Here is a 13,045-nt window from a genome sequence, read left to right on the forward strand (position 1 = left end):
GACTTTTATTATTATAATGATTTACTGGAAGAAAGATTTTAGTTTAATAAACAATATTTAATGACATCTTTTGTAATGTTTTAGAATTAAAGGAACGTGAATATTTCGACGTCGAAAGCTTGCAACTTGAACTGAAACTAGAACCTTTTTCGCCTCTAAAACCTTGCGAATGCTTATGCTACCTTTTTTTCATAGATGGCGCTGTCCTAGGAAATTATTATTAAGTACTATTAACTAAAAAGTCTTGTTGAACTCTATATTTCAACGTATTCCTTTGCATTCTACTTTTATTAGTATTGGGATCCACTTTACACGACCGGCTATAGAATAAATTACTAAACACGGATAAAACCACGGAGCCAACAGGCTTAGTGTGACTCTCATCCTAGGTCTTAGATTCGGACCCCGGAGATGCACCAATTATTATAATTAAAAATAACTCTTCGTACTACGTGCGCATTGGTGCGCATGAAAAACATCGCGAGGAATTTTAGACCTAATATTCGTCGGCATGGGTCAGGTGCAGAAGACTGATCACCAACTTGTCTATTAGAAAATATATTATCACAAAATAGATACAGCAATCTGAGGTAAAGTCCAAGAGCCACTGGTATTTTCTATTGCGAGGCAAGCAATGAATCACCTTGTCGCCCGTCGTTCCACATCTGAGCGTTTTTCACGCCACTCGGGAGCCCTATGGCATTGAAAGTGTCCATGGGCGGCGGCGGTATCACTTAACATCAGATGAGCCTCCTGCCCGATTGCAGGAAATTTATTTGTTCTATAAAAAAAATTAAAGTCGTAAAAATAAACAGAGCTGTTTATTCTTACAACTGAATCTGAATAATATATAAATAATAATGTCAGCGGGAACACAATATGACAGAGACCAAAAATTACATTAGTCAAAATAGTTATAGAAAAAATTTGTTTTTTTAAATACCATTTTCAAAGTTTTATTGCAATCTAAATAAAATTAAACAAATAGTGTAACTGAAGTTACTATTGTAAGAAATATTAAACACAATGTTTTTTAAAGGATTTAAAAAATAATTTAACTATCTCAATATATTTAGATAACAATAATTAACAAGCCGACGTTAGAATATCCCATTCTCTATGCTGCCTAATTCACTTGAAAGGTAAAATGAATAATAAATAATGCTAGCTAAGTACAAAGTTTAAGTTTACCAGACAACTAGGTAACTTTGAATTGTAATGCTTTGCATTAGCCAAAACTTTGAAGATTATTTTGTATACGTTGTTAAATTATTCATAATTGGAATTCGTCTGTTTCTTTTATTTATTTATTTTTACATTCTTAAACAATGAGTATGCCTTAAAAATACAAGAAAATATGACATCACAAATTTAACACACATACACATAAATTACATTAGAACATAAGCAATCTATCATAGGAAAATTTTAAACAAACAACCACAAAATAAAAATAAAAACACAAAAAATAATAACTAAAAATGGAAAAATAATAATATTTAAAACTAAAAAGATAAATAATAACAATTACAATTACAAAAATAACCAAAACAAAACGTCATTAAGAGCATGATAAACAACTTGGAAGACTGTAGTTATATAATCCCGTGTGTCACCATCATAGGATAATTATATTTTATATAAACAAAAACCATTGCAACATAGTAGTACAAAGATCCTTTATATTTCAATAGCCGAAGTGCTGTTACATGATTTACGAACCACTCTTAGTTCTTACTAAGTAACGTTTCCTTGTAGAGCGTGAGAACAATGTGTCAGCACAACGGTCACGTAGGCCTTTAAGAATAGGATATAAATATAATAGAACACTTGTAATATTTAGTATTAAACGGACCTCAAATCGGACCGGTTGTACTCATTTTAACTTTAAGTTTTTAAAAACCCTTTTTCGCGGACCCACTACTTGACTGGCGCTGAGGACAGGATAGTCGCTCTAGCTGCACGTACTTCTCAATTATCGGTTCGAGCATCAAATTCTGCTTACCTAAAAAGGGGAAACTACGTCGCGATTGCTAAAAACGGCTATTCAAAAGAACAAATAAATTTGTCAAGAACGCAAATCCAAAAGCGTTAAGGGTATTTTGTGCGAGTGTTGAGGCAGCGATGTACTGGTAAGTCACCTTTTCACCTTTCAAATCCAGCCCTCTCCACTTTTCTTTTGTTATTTTGAGATCGACATCTCTCATCTTAACGATAGTTTTAAGACTTTGTTAGAGTTAAATTCATATAAATGTAAATTGTAATAAGTAAATTAAAGAAACATAGAAGTAAGTAGGTTAGTGCATGAAATTCTGCAACCCCTAAAGTAAGTGTACCTAATTATAAGTTAGATTCACATCAAATTCTGTGAGCTATAATTATTGAGTAATTGTGTAATTATTTAATCAAACAATTCCTGAAAGAATACATAAAACCCAAAAAGAAATATTTTATATATTTCGGATATACGGAACATCGCAAACAATTCAGCAACATGGTAATTAGGCTTTTTAAAGGTGGATCAATTCAATTTTATGAGTCTACGGAAAGAATCGTTTTTATTGACTATGAAAATGAACAGAATGCCGTTATTCTGAAATTTCATCGCGGAAAAACCTGTCACAGAGATATTCAAGAAACTTTTACACGCATCAGGCGACACTTCTTTTGGAATAACATGAATGAAACTATATCAGCAGTAATTAATTCTTGTGAAGCCTGTAAACAAATGAAATATGACCGAAAGCCTTTGAAACCATATTTACAGTTAACTCAAACGCAAGATGCCCCATTCCAGGAATTATTTATAGATATATTTAGTATCGAAGGAAAAACATACCTCACCTTAGTTGACGCTTTTAGCAAACTAAGACAGGCAATTGAAATTCCTAGTAACGGCACACCTGACGTTATCCGCGCACTAATAAAATACTTTTCATTTTACGGCATACCTAAGAAAATAAGCTGCGACCCTGGTACTGAATTCAACAACGATCTATTGAAAGAAATGATGTTACTCTATAAAATCCAAATACATATCGGCACGCCTAGGAACCCTAATTCAATGGGAATAGTTGAACGTTTTCATTCCACCTTAATTGAAATTAACAGACTGACAAAATACGAACAACAATGTACCGATGCCGCATCTATTATATCACTCATCATGGCATATAATATTGCGATTCATACTGTAACAACTTTAACACCGTTTGAAGTAGTGTTTGGCCATGTAGATTCTGAAAACGCATTCAATATAGACTTCGAGAAACGATACTTGCAAAAATTAATTAAAGATCACGCCAAAAGAATAAAAGTTTTATACAAATACATATCTGATAAAATGTTAACGTTTAAGGAAAACTCTAGAGAAAAACGCGGTAGCGAATCCGACGTCCCGTTGCCAGAAGGGAAAACAATTTACACAAAATTAATAAACACTCGCAGAAGTAAGGACAAACCTTGTTTTGAAAAGGCCATAGTTACAGGAAAACCTGAAAGAAACACCATCCCTATTACAATTAGAGGTAAACACAAAAAGGTAAAAATTAAAAACATAAAACGACCTTCAAAGGTGGTGCTTAGTGATCATGATGACACTCACGAGCCCCAGCTTGGGCCTTCAACTTCAAAAGGTTGAAAACAATCCAGGGATCCGTAAGACAGGGAACAGCCTTCATCCAACAGGATAACTGGCTTATTTTTAAGGTATTAGATTTAAATGGCCTACTGATGGAATTAGGATATAACAATAGGAAATATAGTAATTTTAGTAAGATAGTAAGTGATGATAAGCCTTAGTTTAAAGAATTTTTAGGAATTAGGGAACAAGTAGAGTATTTGCAAAGAATAACTACTGAAAAGATTAGGCAAATAATCCCTTCACACCGAGTACGAAGAGGAATATTGAACCCTCTAGGTTCTATTATTAAAATGATAACTGGAAACTTAGATCAGGAAGATGCTCAACGATATGAACAGTTAATAAATCAATTAGGTAATCAACAAAATTTCCACAAACAAGCGTTTAACAGTTGTTTTCAAAATGTTAGATGGACTCATTAATTCATCAGAAAATATTACACAATAACTCAAAAAAATTATGGACGAAAAACTAAAACGTGTAAAAAAAAATTTTAATAGACATAAGTACTAAAGAAAATAATGCAATATATGCAATAATAATGCTCTACTATACTATATGTTTTAAGTTTATATAATCTTTTTGTAAGTAATTTTAGAACGCTTTATATAAAAATAAGCGAATTAGAAAGATACGATTAATATTAAATCATACATATTATTAGATAGACAGGAAAATAACTTTTGTATTAGAGGTAGCTTTAATAACCAATTCAACTTATAGTTATAATAAAATACCTACCCTTACCTATCTTTCATGACCCTAAAAACCTAACCTTAATAATCATTCCTAAATATCCCTATATCCTGGTGAAAGGTGTAACATACTTACCGCTTATACAGCCTTGCAAACAAGTCTCTGAGGAAAATTATCTCTGCACACAAGAAAACAGGGGCACCGTATCCTGAAACGACATCCATTGAGGAGTTGATGACCTTCAAGGAAAACCCATCCAACTGTTACCAGAATACAGTAATTATAGAAGAGGTAAAGGTACAAAAAATATCAACTAATAGATGAATATTATACACCCGTAATCAAATCATTATTCAAAAGAATTGCAAAAATGAGATAAGCCGAAACTCTATAAAGGGAACATATATAATTACTATAGATTAACCCTGCGATCTCAACATCAATTACATCAACAGTGTTCATACCGAAAATATGTCATCAGAACGTATCCCATCCATTAAGCTGCTGGAGTTACAGCCACCAGTGAACTCTAAGGAAAATCAGAATCCAGTAAACTTACAAGGAATGGACCTTAGTGACCTGCAACACATGTCTTACATGCTGAAACAACTTAACATAGATAGTGATAGTGAAATGGGCAATTCAGTGAAAGTGAAAAGCATTAGTTTAGGCACTCTTTTATTGTATTTTGCTAATTGTTGTGTTTTTTATAAAAAAATAAGATTATTAATATGTTGCAGTGGCGAAATAATCAGAATTTGCATGTGCAATCCCCTGATAATTTCGCTCTTAAGGAGGGAGGAGTTATATAATCCCGTGTGTCACCATCATAGGATAATTATATTTTATATAAACAAAAACCATTGCAACATAGTAGTACAAAGATCCTTTATATTTCAATAGCCGAAGTGCTGTTACATGATTTACGAACCACTCTTAGTTCTTACTAAGTAACGTTTCCTTGTAGAGCGTGAGAACAATGTGTCAGCACAACGGTCACGTAGGCCTTTAAGAATAGGATATAAATATAATAGAACACTTGTAATATTTAGTATTAAACGGACCTCAAATCGGACCGGTTGTACTCATTTTAACTTTAAGTTTTTAAAAACCCTTTTTCGCGGACCCACTACTTGACTCTGTTGTAAACACATCAATATTTTCATCAATGTTAGTAATCAAGTTGTAAGAGCGAGATAAACTATTCACTGGACCATTCAAGAGATAAGCGAGCATAAAGTATTATAGTTAAAATATACCAGTTTTAATGCGGGATTTTGTTTATAATAGTTACACAACGGTATCACTCTAGCCTATACATCTTTCACATATAGCATTCCTCGATACGGTCTAGCCGTAACAAAAATAATTCTTCAATTTAAAGCAGTTCCTGAGATTAGGGCGTTCAACCAAATACTGGTATAGGTATGTATTTACATATAAAATACCTCTTGAAGATTCGTATAACACTCTGATTTATAACGTTTATCCTAAAGCAATTTTGACGACGACTAAACCGAAGATAACCGCGATATATTTATTCCATATTGATTTTAGCTTTATTTCTTCTCCGATCAGGGGCAGAGATTGTAACATAGAAATGAGATTTAAGAGGGAAAATAAGTAGTGACGGCGATCAATCCTCGACAATTTCCTAAAGAAATCTGTGATTCTTTTCTTACGAGTGCTCATAAAACACCAACAGCCTGAAGAACCTTATTTTATATAGAAAAGTTTCGTTCAGTATTCTAATAAGTCAGTAGTATCTCAGTTTATAAAATTGGAAATAATTTGTATTTCGAAATAGAAGTAGTGTAATAGTGTTTAGATTTGTCTTTTTAACGTTGTACAAATTTTAAATTAATATTCATACTTAGTTTGGGCATCTTAAAACCTCAAAAACACCTTGCGGTAACAAAAATAAACAAAACGCGTGGTTCCTGCTTACTAGCCAACTGAAAACTAGCTTCGCCGGCCACATGAAGCTAGTACACAAGCCAGGATAGTAAAATTTGTAGTGGGGGGGGCGCTACTATCCTAAAAAATAGACCTCCATCCTATTAATAACTATCCTGGCTTGTAAACTAGCTCAGAAACGAAGCTAGTTTTGTCTACACGAAGCCAGAAGTACTAGCTTGCTATCCTTGAAAAGCCTCGTGTTACTCGGGCATAAGTCTTAATATAACGATATGTGTCAAGCTTTCTGTCATCATTGACCATGCTATACCAGTGTAGGTGACATTAACTGTTAGGTCATTTTAAAACCGGCAATAATAGGCACACGACATTTGGGTTTAAAGTTGAAATCACAAGAACTCTGAAAAATTTTAACATATAGTCTTAAGATTGACTTATACAAAAAAGTAATATAAATAATGTTAGAATTTCGGTGTCATTACACGCTCCGACGCGACGCGAAGGAACGACGTGGAAATCGATGCAGTGTTGATGTATGTATTAACGGCGAATGTGAAAGTCGTGTTGGAATTCGAACTTTATGTATAAAAACATTTTGATGGAATTTTCGCTCCACTAGTTAATCAATAATCCAGTGTAGGCCCTGGAGCATCTACCCAATATCGTCCTTAGACTGCGTGGACTAGAGATACGGTTGACCAATCCCAATCAAACGGCACTCGCCGTAGTTTAATATTTTAACCCACTGTTAGTGTGTGTGTGCGTTTCTTTAAAAACAATTTATATTTAAATTGAACGTAAATACTTTAAGATGAAGTGAAGATTAATTATTGTGATCCTGTCGCCTCGCAGGCACCGAGGCCAAAACCAGAGCTTAATTTTCTTAAACTCGCTACGAGTTAAATACAGGATTAAATCAAGTTAAACTTACATTAAGTTTATAAAGTATTTTCTTGGAAGTTATTTACACAAAACATTAGGGTTAATTCTCATTGCATTTTTCTGATAGAAAAGGGTTTTATGTACCTGTACTTATATATTTCTATATGCTTATCTGCTTGTTATTAAAAGAAAATCCAGCAATTGAAAAATGATGCAGGTACAGAGTAGTCGCGGTAGATGCATGGTTTATATTTACCATTATTTTAGACTGTTTTTTTTTGGTTTGGTATTTGTATTCTTTACTGATCATGAAAGTAACCCAATACAGCATGACCCAGCCATGTTCCTGATTAGACAATTTATATATTCTCGAAGAAGAGAACAAGGAACTCCACTTTCATGACATTCACCAAGCTTGCCGGTTATGGGCACTTTTGACTTATTAGAGAATTGACTATTATTTATAACAGTCAAAGCCAAAATCATTTATTCATATAGGTAACACAATGTTGGTACACTTATGAACATGAAGAATATATAGATATGAAATGATTCTAATTTTGAGCAGTGTTGGCCTAGTGGCTTCAGCGTGCGACTCTCATACCTGAAATCGTAGGTTCGAACCCCGGCTGTGCACCAATGGACTTTATTTCTATGTGCGCATTTAACATTTGCTCGAACGGTGAATGAAAACATCGTGAGGAAACCGACATGTCTTACACCCAAAAACGTCGACGGCGTGTGTCAGGCACTGAAGGCTGATCACCTACTTACCTATTCGATTTAAAAATGATCATGAAACAGATTCAGAAATCTGAGGCCAAGACTTAAAGAGGTTGTAGCGCCACTGATTTATTTATTTTATTTCTAATTTTACATTTACTGCCAGTTCTCAAATCAAGGGCGTAGAACGGAAGAGAAGAGTTGGCAATAAACTAATATCTATTCTTTAGCTACATTTACTGTCATAAGCAAAATAAAATTCGTTACAAGTAGATTATAAATAAACGTTATAATACATTTAAATAAACAAGCAAGATTCATTTTCAATTTGTACTAAGTATGTACCTTTATGTAGATTGTAACAAATTGGCATGTGAAATATACGCAATCAGGTTCTCTTCAAACACGGACCGATTGAAAAGCTGCCTTTAACGAGCCGCCCTGCTCCGCTATTTGCTATCTGGCACAAATTTAGATTTGTTGTCAATGATTAAATTTTTTATATTTTTGAAGTGAAACTTCTTTATTGGGGTTGGAAAAAAATTCAGTGTAACATTTTTTCGTTACGCGTCACATTTTTCCGTTACGCGATATCTTTTGAAGTGAAACGTCTTTATTGACGTATGGGAGAAATTTTGTAGCAGGTTACGCGCCATGTTGCTTTTTGAAGTCAAACTTCTTTATCGGCGTTGGAAAAAAATTTACACACATTTGTCACATTTTTCGGTTACGCGCCATCTTTTTCTTGTCCCTACCACGGTTGATCCGAAGAGATTCGAAGCCATTAGTAACAAAAATATATAATAACGATAACAATGATAGTAATACTAATAATTCTATTACAATTAATGAAATTCTGTAATAATCTTAGTACTACATAGTAGTACAGTAATAAGTTAAAATAAAATAATTGTATTTGTATTCATGTCTATGATAATAAAAGCCTTTTGTTAAACTTTATCTAATTTAACTTTATTTAACTAATTTCTGTAAAGTTGCATATAGTAGATCATTTTTCGAAAAATAAGATCACCTAGTACACGCACACATTTTTTTTATACAAGGTTGAATTTTACTCCCTAATAAAAGAATGAAAATACCATCCGTATCACCTCGACGTCCGTCGTTCCACAACTGAGTAGTAGAAGTATTTCCGAACCAATTCAACTTAGGGTCCTTCAAGAATAGAGTGTACCAATTCTTAAAAGGCCGGCAACGCACTTGCGAGCGTTCTGGAAATGTGTGTCCATGGGCGGCGGTATCACTTAACATCAGGTGAGCCTCCTGCCTGTTTGCCTCCTATTACATAAAAAAATGAGTTAATAAATTACTTATTGATTTATTTATTTACGATACGTTGACTGGCATTTTGGATATAGACCCGGGATTGGAGACGAAATTGATGTCAAATTACTTCGATATTTGTCTACCGGAACCCCGTTCAGTGGACGCATTTTATTAGAATTTCGCTGAAAGATTAAAGAGGACATAAGTTGTGTATGTAACTGTTAATAAAATTTTATTTCAAGACATAATCATTCTTAATTCCCGATGAAATTCCTTCGCCTTAAGTCTGACTTGCTTTGGCCCAGTCACCTTCGAAATAATATTTTAAGTTAGTATACCATTATATGACATTTATCATTTATCAATAAAAAAGAGGTAGAATAATAATACCTAATATTAATAAAAAAAACTTCAAGTCTATTGAAATAAAAATGCGTGACATCACAAAAACATCGGACCAATTTTGACTGAGTTTGAAGTGTGAAAAATCAACATGACCTAAGTTTCCGAGAAATTTTGTACATGCGAAACCTAATCAGATCATCATATTGATCTTTAGATGTCTTTAATTGACACTGTGTAAAAAATAAATATTATTATTGCTATAATGGATTATTATTGGATGGTTTTATTTTTATACATTGTTGTAACTTATATAAGAGAATAATGTATATATATAAAATAAAGTCGTTTTAAACACACTATTTATAACCCAAGAACGGCTGAACCGATTTGGCTGAAAATTGGTGGGAGGTAGATTAGAATCCGGAGACGGACATAAACACGCAACGCAACTGACACGGAATAACTACAATGCAACTTACAGCTAAACGTAATGTTATCTATGGTTAAGTATGATTGAAAATTTGATAATTAGAAGTTTTGAAGTTGATCGATTGATGTGTTTGTTACAAGTTTCTGTTAGCTTATCGTGCTGATAGTATCATCAACAATGCCAGGACTAAGGCGATCGAATCTTTCCCAAAAAAGCTGTAATGCAATAAATGAGTGGACCGATTTCGACGAGTGCTTAAATGGATTCGATAATAGTTCAGTTTATTTACAATTAGATGTTTTTTTAAGTTAGAATTTTGGTATTTAAGATGTGTGTCGTCAGTCGGGTGCGCTAACACGTATTGAATAATGTAAGAAATGCATAGAAGTTAAAATAAGTAAAACCTTTTTTATGAATAAAAAAATTCTCCATCTATCTTTCAAGCGAGCTAGTTCATTCCACAGCCTGCTATAAACCTTGCCCGGGGTAGTCTATTCGGGAAAGAAAAAAAAACAGATCATCATACTTAAACATAGAGTATATATGTCTATATAGGTGACTGATATCTGTATCGTTTTTTGGAGTAGTACTATTTTAAAACTTATTATTTGTTATATTAGCTCATAGCTAATTCACTTCAAAGTCTTAAAATAAGTGAAGACAGCAATGTTTGCTTTGTTCTCCACAAAATCCTGATGGATACTCTCATCAACCGTAGGACAAGCTCGCAGTTTCAAAGCAAGAGTTTAGTTCTTTGTTAGGATTTGTGAAAAGAAAGTTTATACTTTTGTATAAGATTTTTGCAGATTCTGGTATTATGTACCATTTATATAGAAACACATGTTAAGATGGCGTAGTCTTGCTCTTTCGCGAATATTGGAAACGTTTTTGACATTGATAAGCATGCCCTAAGACGCATCTAAATTGAATAAACGTATTTTGATTGATTGATTGAAGAATAAAGTAAAAACCTCTAAGAAGTACTTTATTTCTCTCATCTTCTAAATGTTTGTTGTAAAATAAGATCTTAATTTCGTAGAGATGACTATCTAGTGTTCGTTCGAATCGAATTCAATGAATTCGTAATTTGTGGTGCACAACATTTTTATTATTGAAGTTATACTTCTTTTAAAAGGAAAAATGGTTAAAGCAAATTTTTACGATGCGCGCGCACATCGTTACAAAAAACCGACACCCTGAAGTCAGCTATAAACATTTTAGATTTTTCTATTGTTAGTGTCGTTTTTTCTATAAATGTAGAATAAATTTTTTTGGAAAGATTTTTATATAGTTACACCAAAGAAGTATAACTTCTAACGCGTGTACATAAGTACACACACGTTTTTTTAAATTTAGAATTATCCAGGTAGGTATTATCGAGTAGTTCAATCGCATTAGCAACGACCACCAATCAGGTGAAAATAAATAGAAATTGTTTAATATTTATTTTGATAAATGTCTTTAAATATTTTGAGTTTTGAGTTTCACTTGAAAATTAACTCATCCTTCTAGTCCAATCTGCGACTACGCTAATCGGCTGACATCAGTTGTCCCGAAGTGATATCATATTGTTTGTCTTTGTTGCAATGAAATCTTTCTTTATAACTTTTATTGCTATACTGAACACTCAATGATTCACGACCCGGCCTTTTATGTTAGTCGAACTCACTTGGAAATTAACTCATTCTTCTAGTCCGATCTGGAATCGATCGCTTGACATCAGTTGTCCCGTAGTGAAGTTATAATTATGTTATCAATGTCTTTGTTGCAATGATATATTTCTTTAAAACTTTTATTGCTATACTAAACACTCAATGATTCACGACCCGGCCTTTTATGTTAGTCGAACTCACTTGGAAATTAACTCATTCTTCTAGTCCGGTCTGGAATTGATCGGTTGACAGTTGTCCCGTAGTGAAGTTATAATATTGTTATCAATGTCTTTGTTGCAATGAAATCTATCTTTATAACTTTTATTGCTATACTGAACACTCAATGATTCACGACCCGGCCTTTTATGTTAGTCGAACTCACTTGGAAATTAACTCATTCTTCTAGTCCAATCTGGAATTGATCGGTTGACAGTTGTCCCGTAGTGAAGTTATAATATTGTTATCAATGTCTTTGTTGCAATGAAATCTATCTTTATAACTTTTATTGCTATACTGAACACTCAATGATTCTCGACCCGGCCTTTTATGTTAGTCGAACTCACTTGGAGATTAACTCATTCTTCTAGTCCGATCTGGAATCGATCGCTTGACATCAGTCGTCCCGTAGTGAAGTTATAATTATGTTATCAATGTCTTTGTTGCAATGAAATTTATTGCTTTATAACTTTTGCCACACTGAACAGTCAACGATTCTCGACCAGGCCTTTAATAATTGTTGAACTGACTTGGTCAATAACTCATACTATCAGACCTGGGATTACACTCGTGTCAATCAAAATCATTTAATTCAATTGTCCCGTAATGAAACATAGTACGCAAGGCAAGGTGGCGACGTTGATTTTTAAACCACGCGAACTTTGCCCTATTAAAATCATGCCAAGCCAATCCCATAAATTATCAAGTATCAATCAGTAAACAGCCTCATGTAAAGTCACTAACCGGTAAGTAATAATTCCCATATGAATCGCCACATCTCAATCTACATCCGGTATGTTTACATCAGTTGAACTTGATTGTAGCATAACTTTGTACTTGATTGTATAACTAACAAAGTTATAAACTTCCCGGCGAGGCGTTATGAACAAAATGTAAGTGAATTTGTCAAACGTGACTGCATAATGAGCTTCCGGTAATGTACTTAACAGTTTCCGGTGGAAATCTAATTGCTGTGTTTCTAAAGTCACCATTGACGGTGAAAACGTGCTTTTGAGACTTGAGGTTGTTTTGAATCCGAATGAATGGCTGTCTATTCAAAATATGATTTCAACTTTATTCAAATGTTCGTGGTGAGTTTATTTTAACCATTAAATGGTAGTAAGACATATGATGTCCAATTAAAAGTACTTCTAGAAGTCTATTTCAATTGCACTTTTATAACATCAAACAATAACGCGTGAGGCACACGTTTAGACATAAGCTATTTATTAATTCACTAAGTTCACCTCACGT

The 13,045-nt window shown here is 33.4% G+C and overlaps 1 protein-coding gene across 1 annotated transcript in view; it reads left to right on the forward strand.

Annotated features, from left to right (window-relative positions):
* The first annotated feature begins 4,810 nt into the window (after window positions 1–4,810).
* The window catches only part of LOC125059760 (odorant receptor 2a-like), a 119,263-nt gene continuing 111,028 nt past the window's right edge, over window positions 4,811–13,045 (forward strand). The window contains exon 1 of the mRNA XM_047664309.1: window positions 4,811–4,990. Coding sequence (XP_047520265.1) covers window positions 4,811–4,990 — 180 coding nt within the window. The remainder of the gene's footprint in view (window positions 4,991–13,045) is intronic.

Source organism: Pieris napi, chromosome 20, assembly GCF_905475465.1.
Source record: "Pieris napi chromosome 20, ilPieNapi1.2, whole genome shotgun sequence".
In the NCBI taxonomy this organism is placed as follows: Eukaryota; Metazoa; Arthropoda; class Insecta; order Lepidoptera; family Pieridae; genus Pieris; species Pieris napi.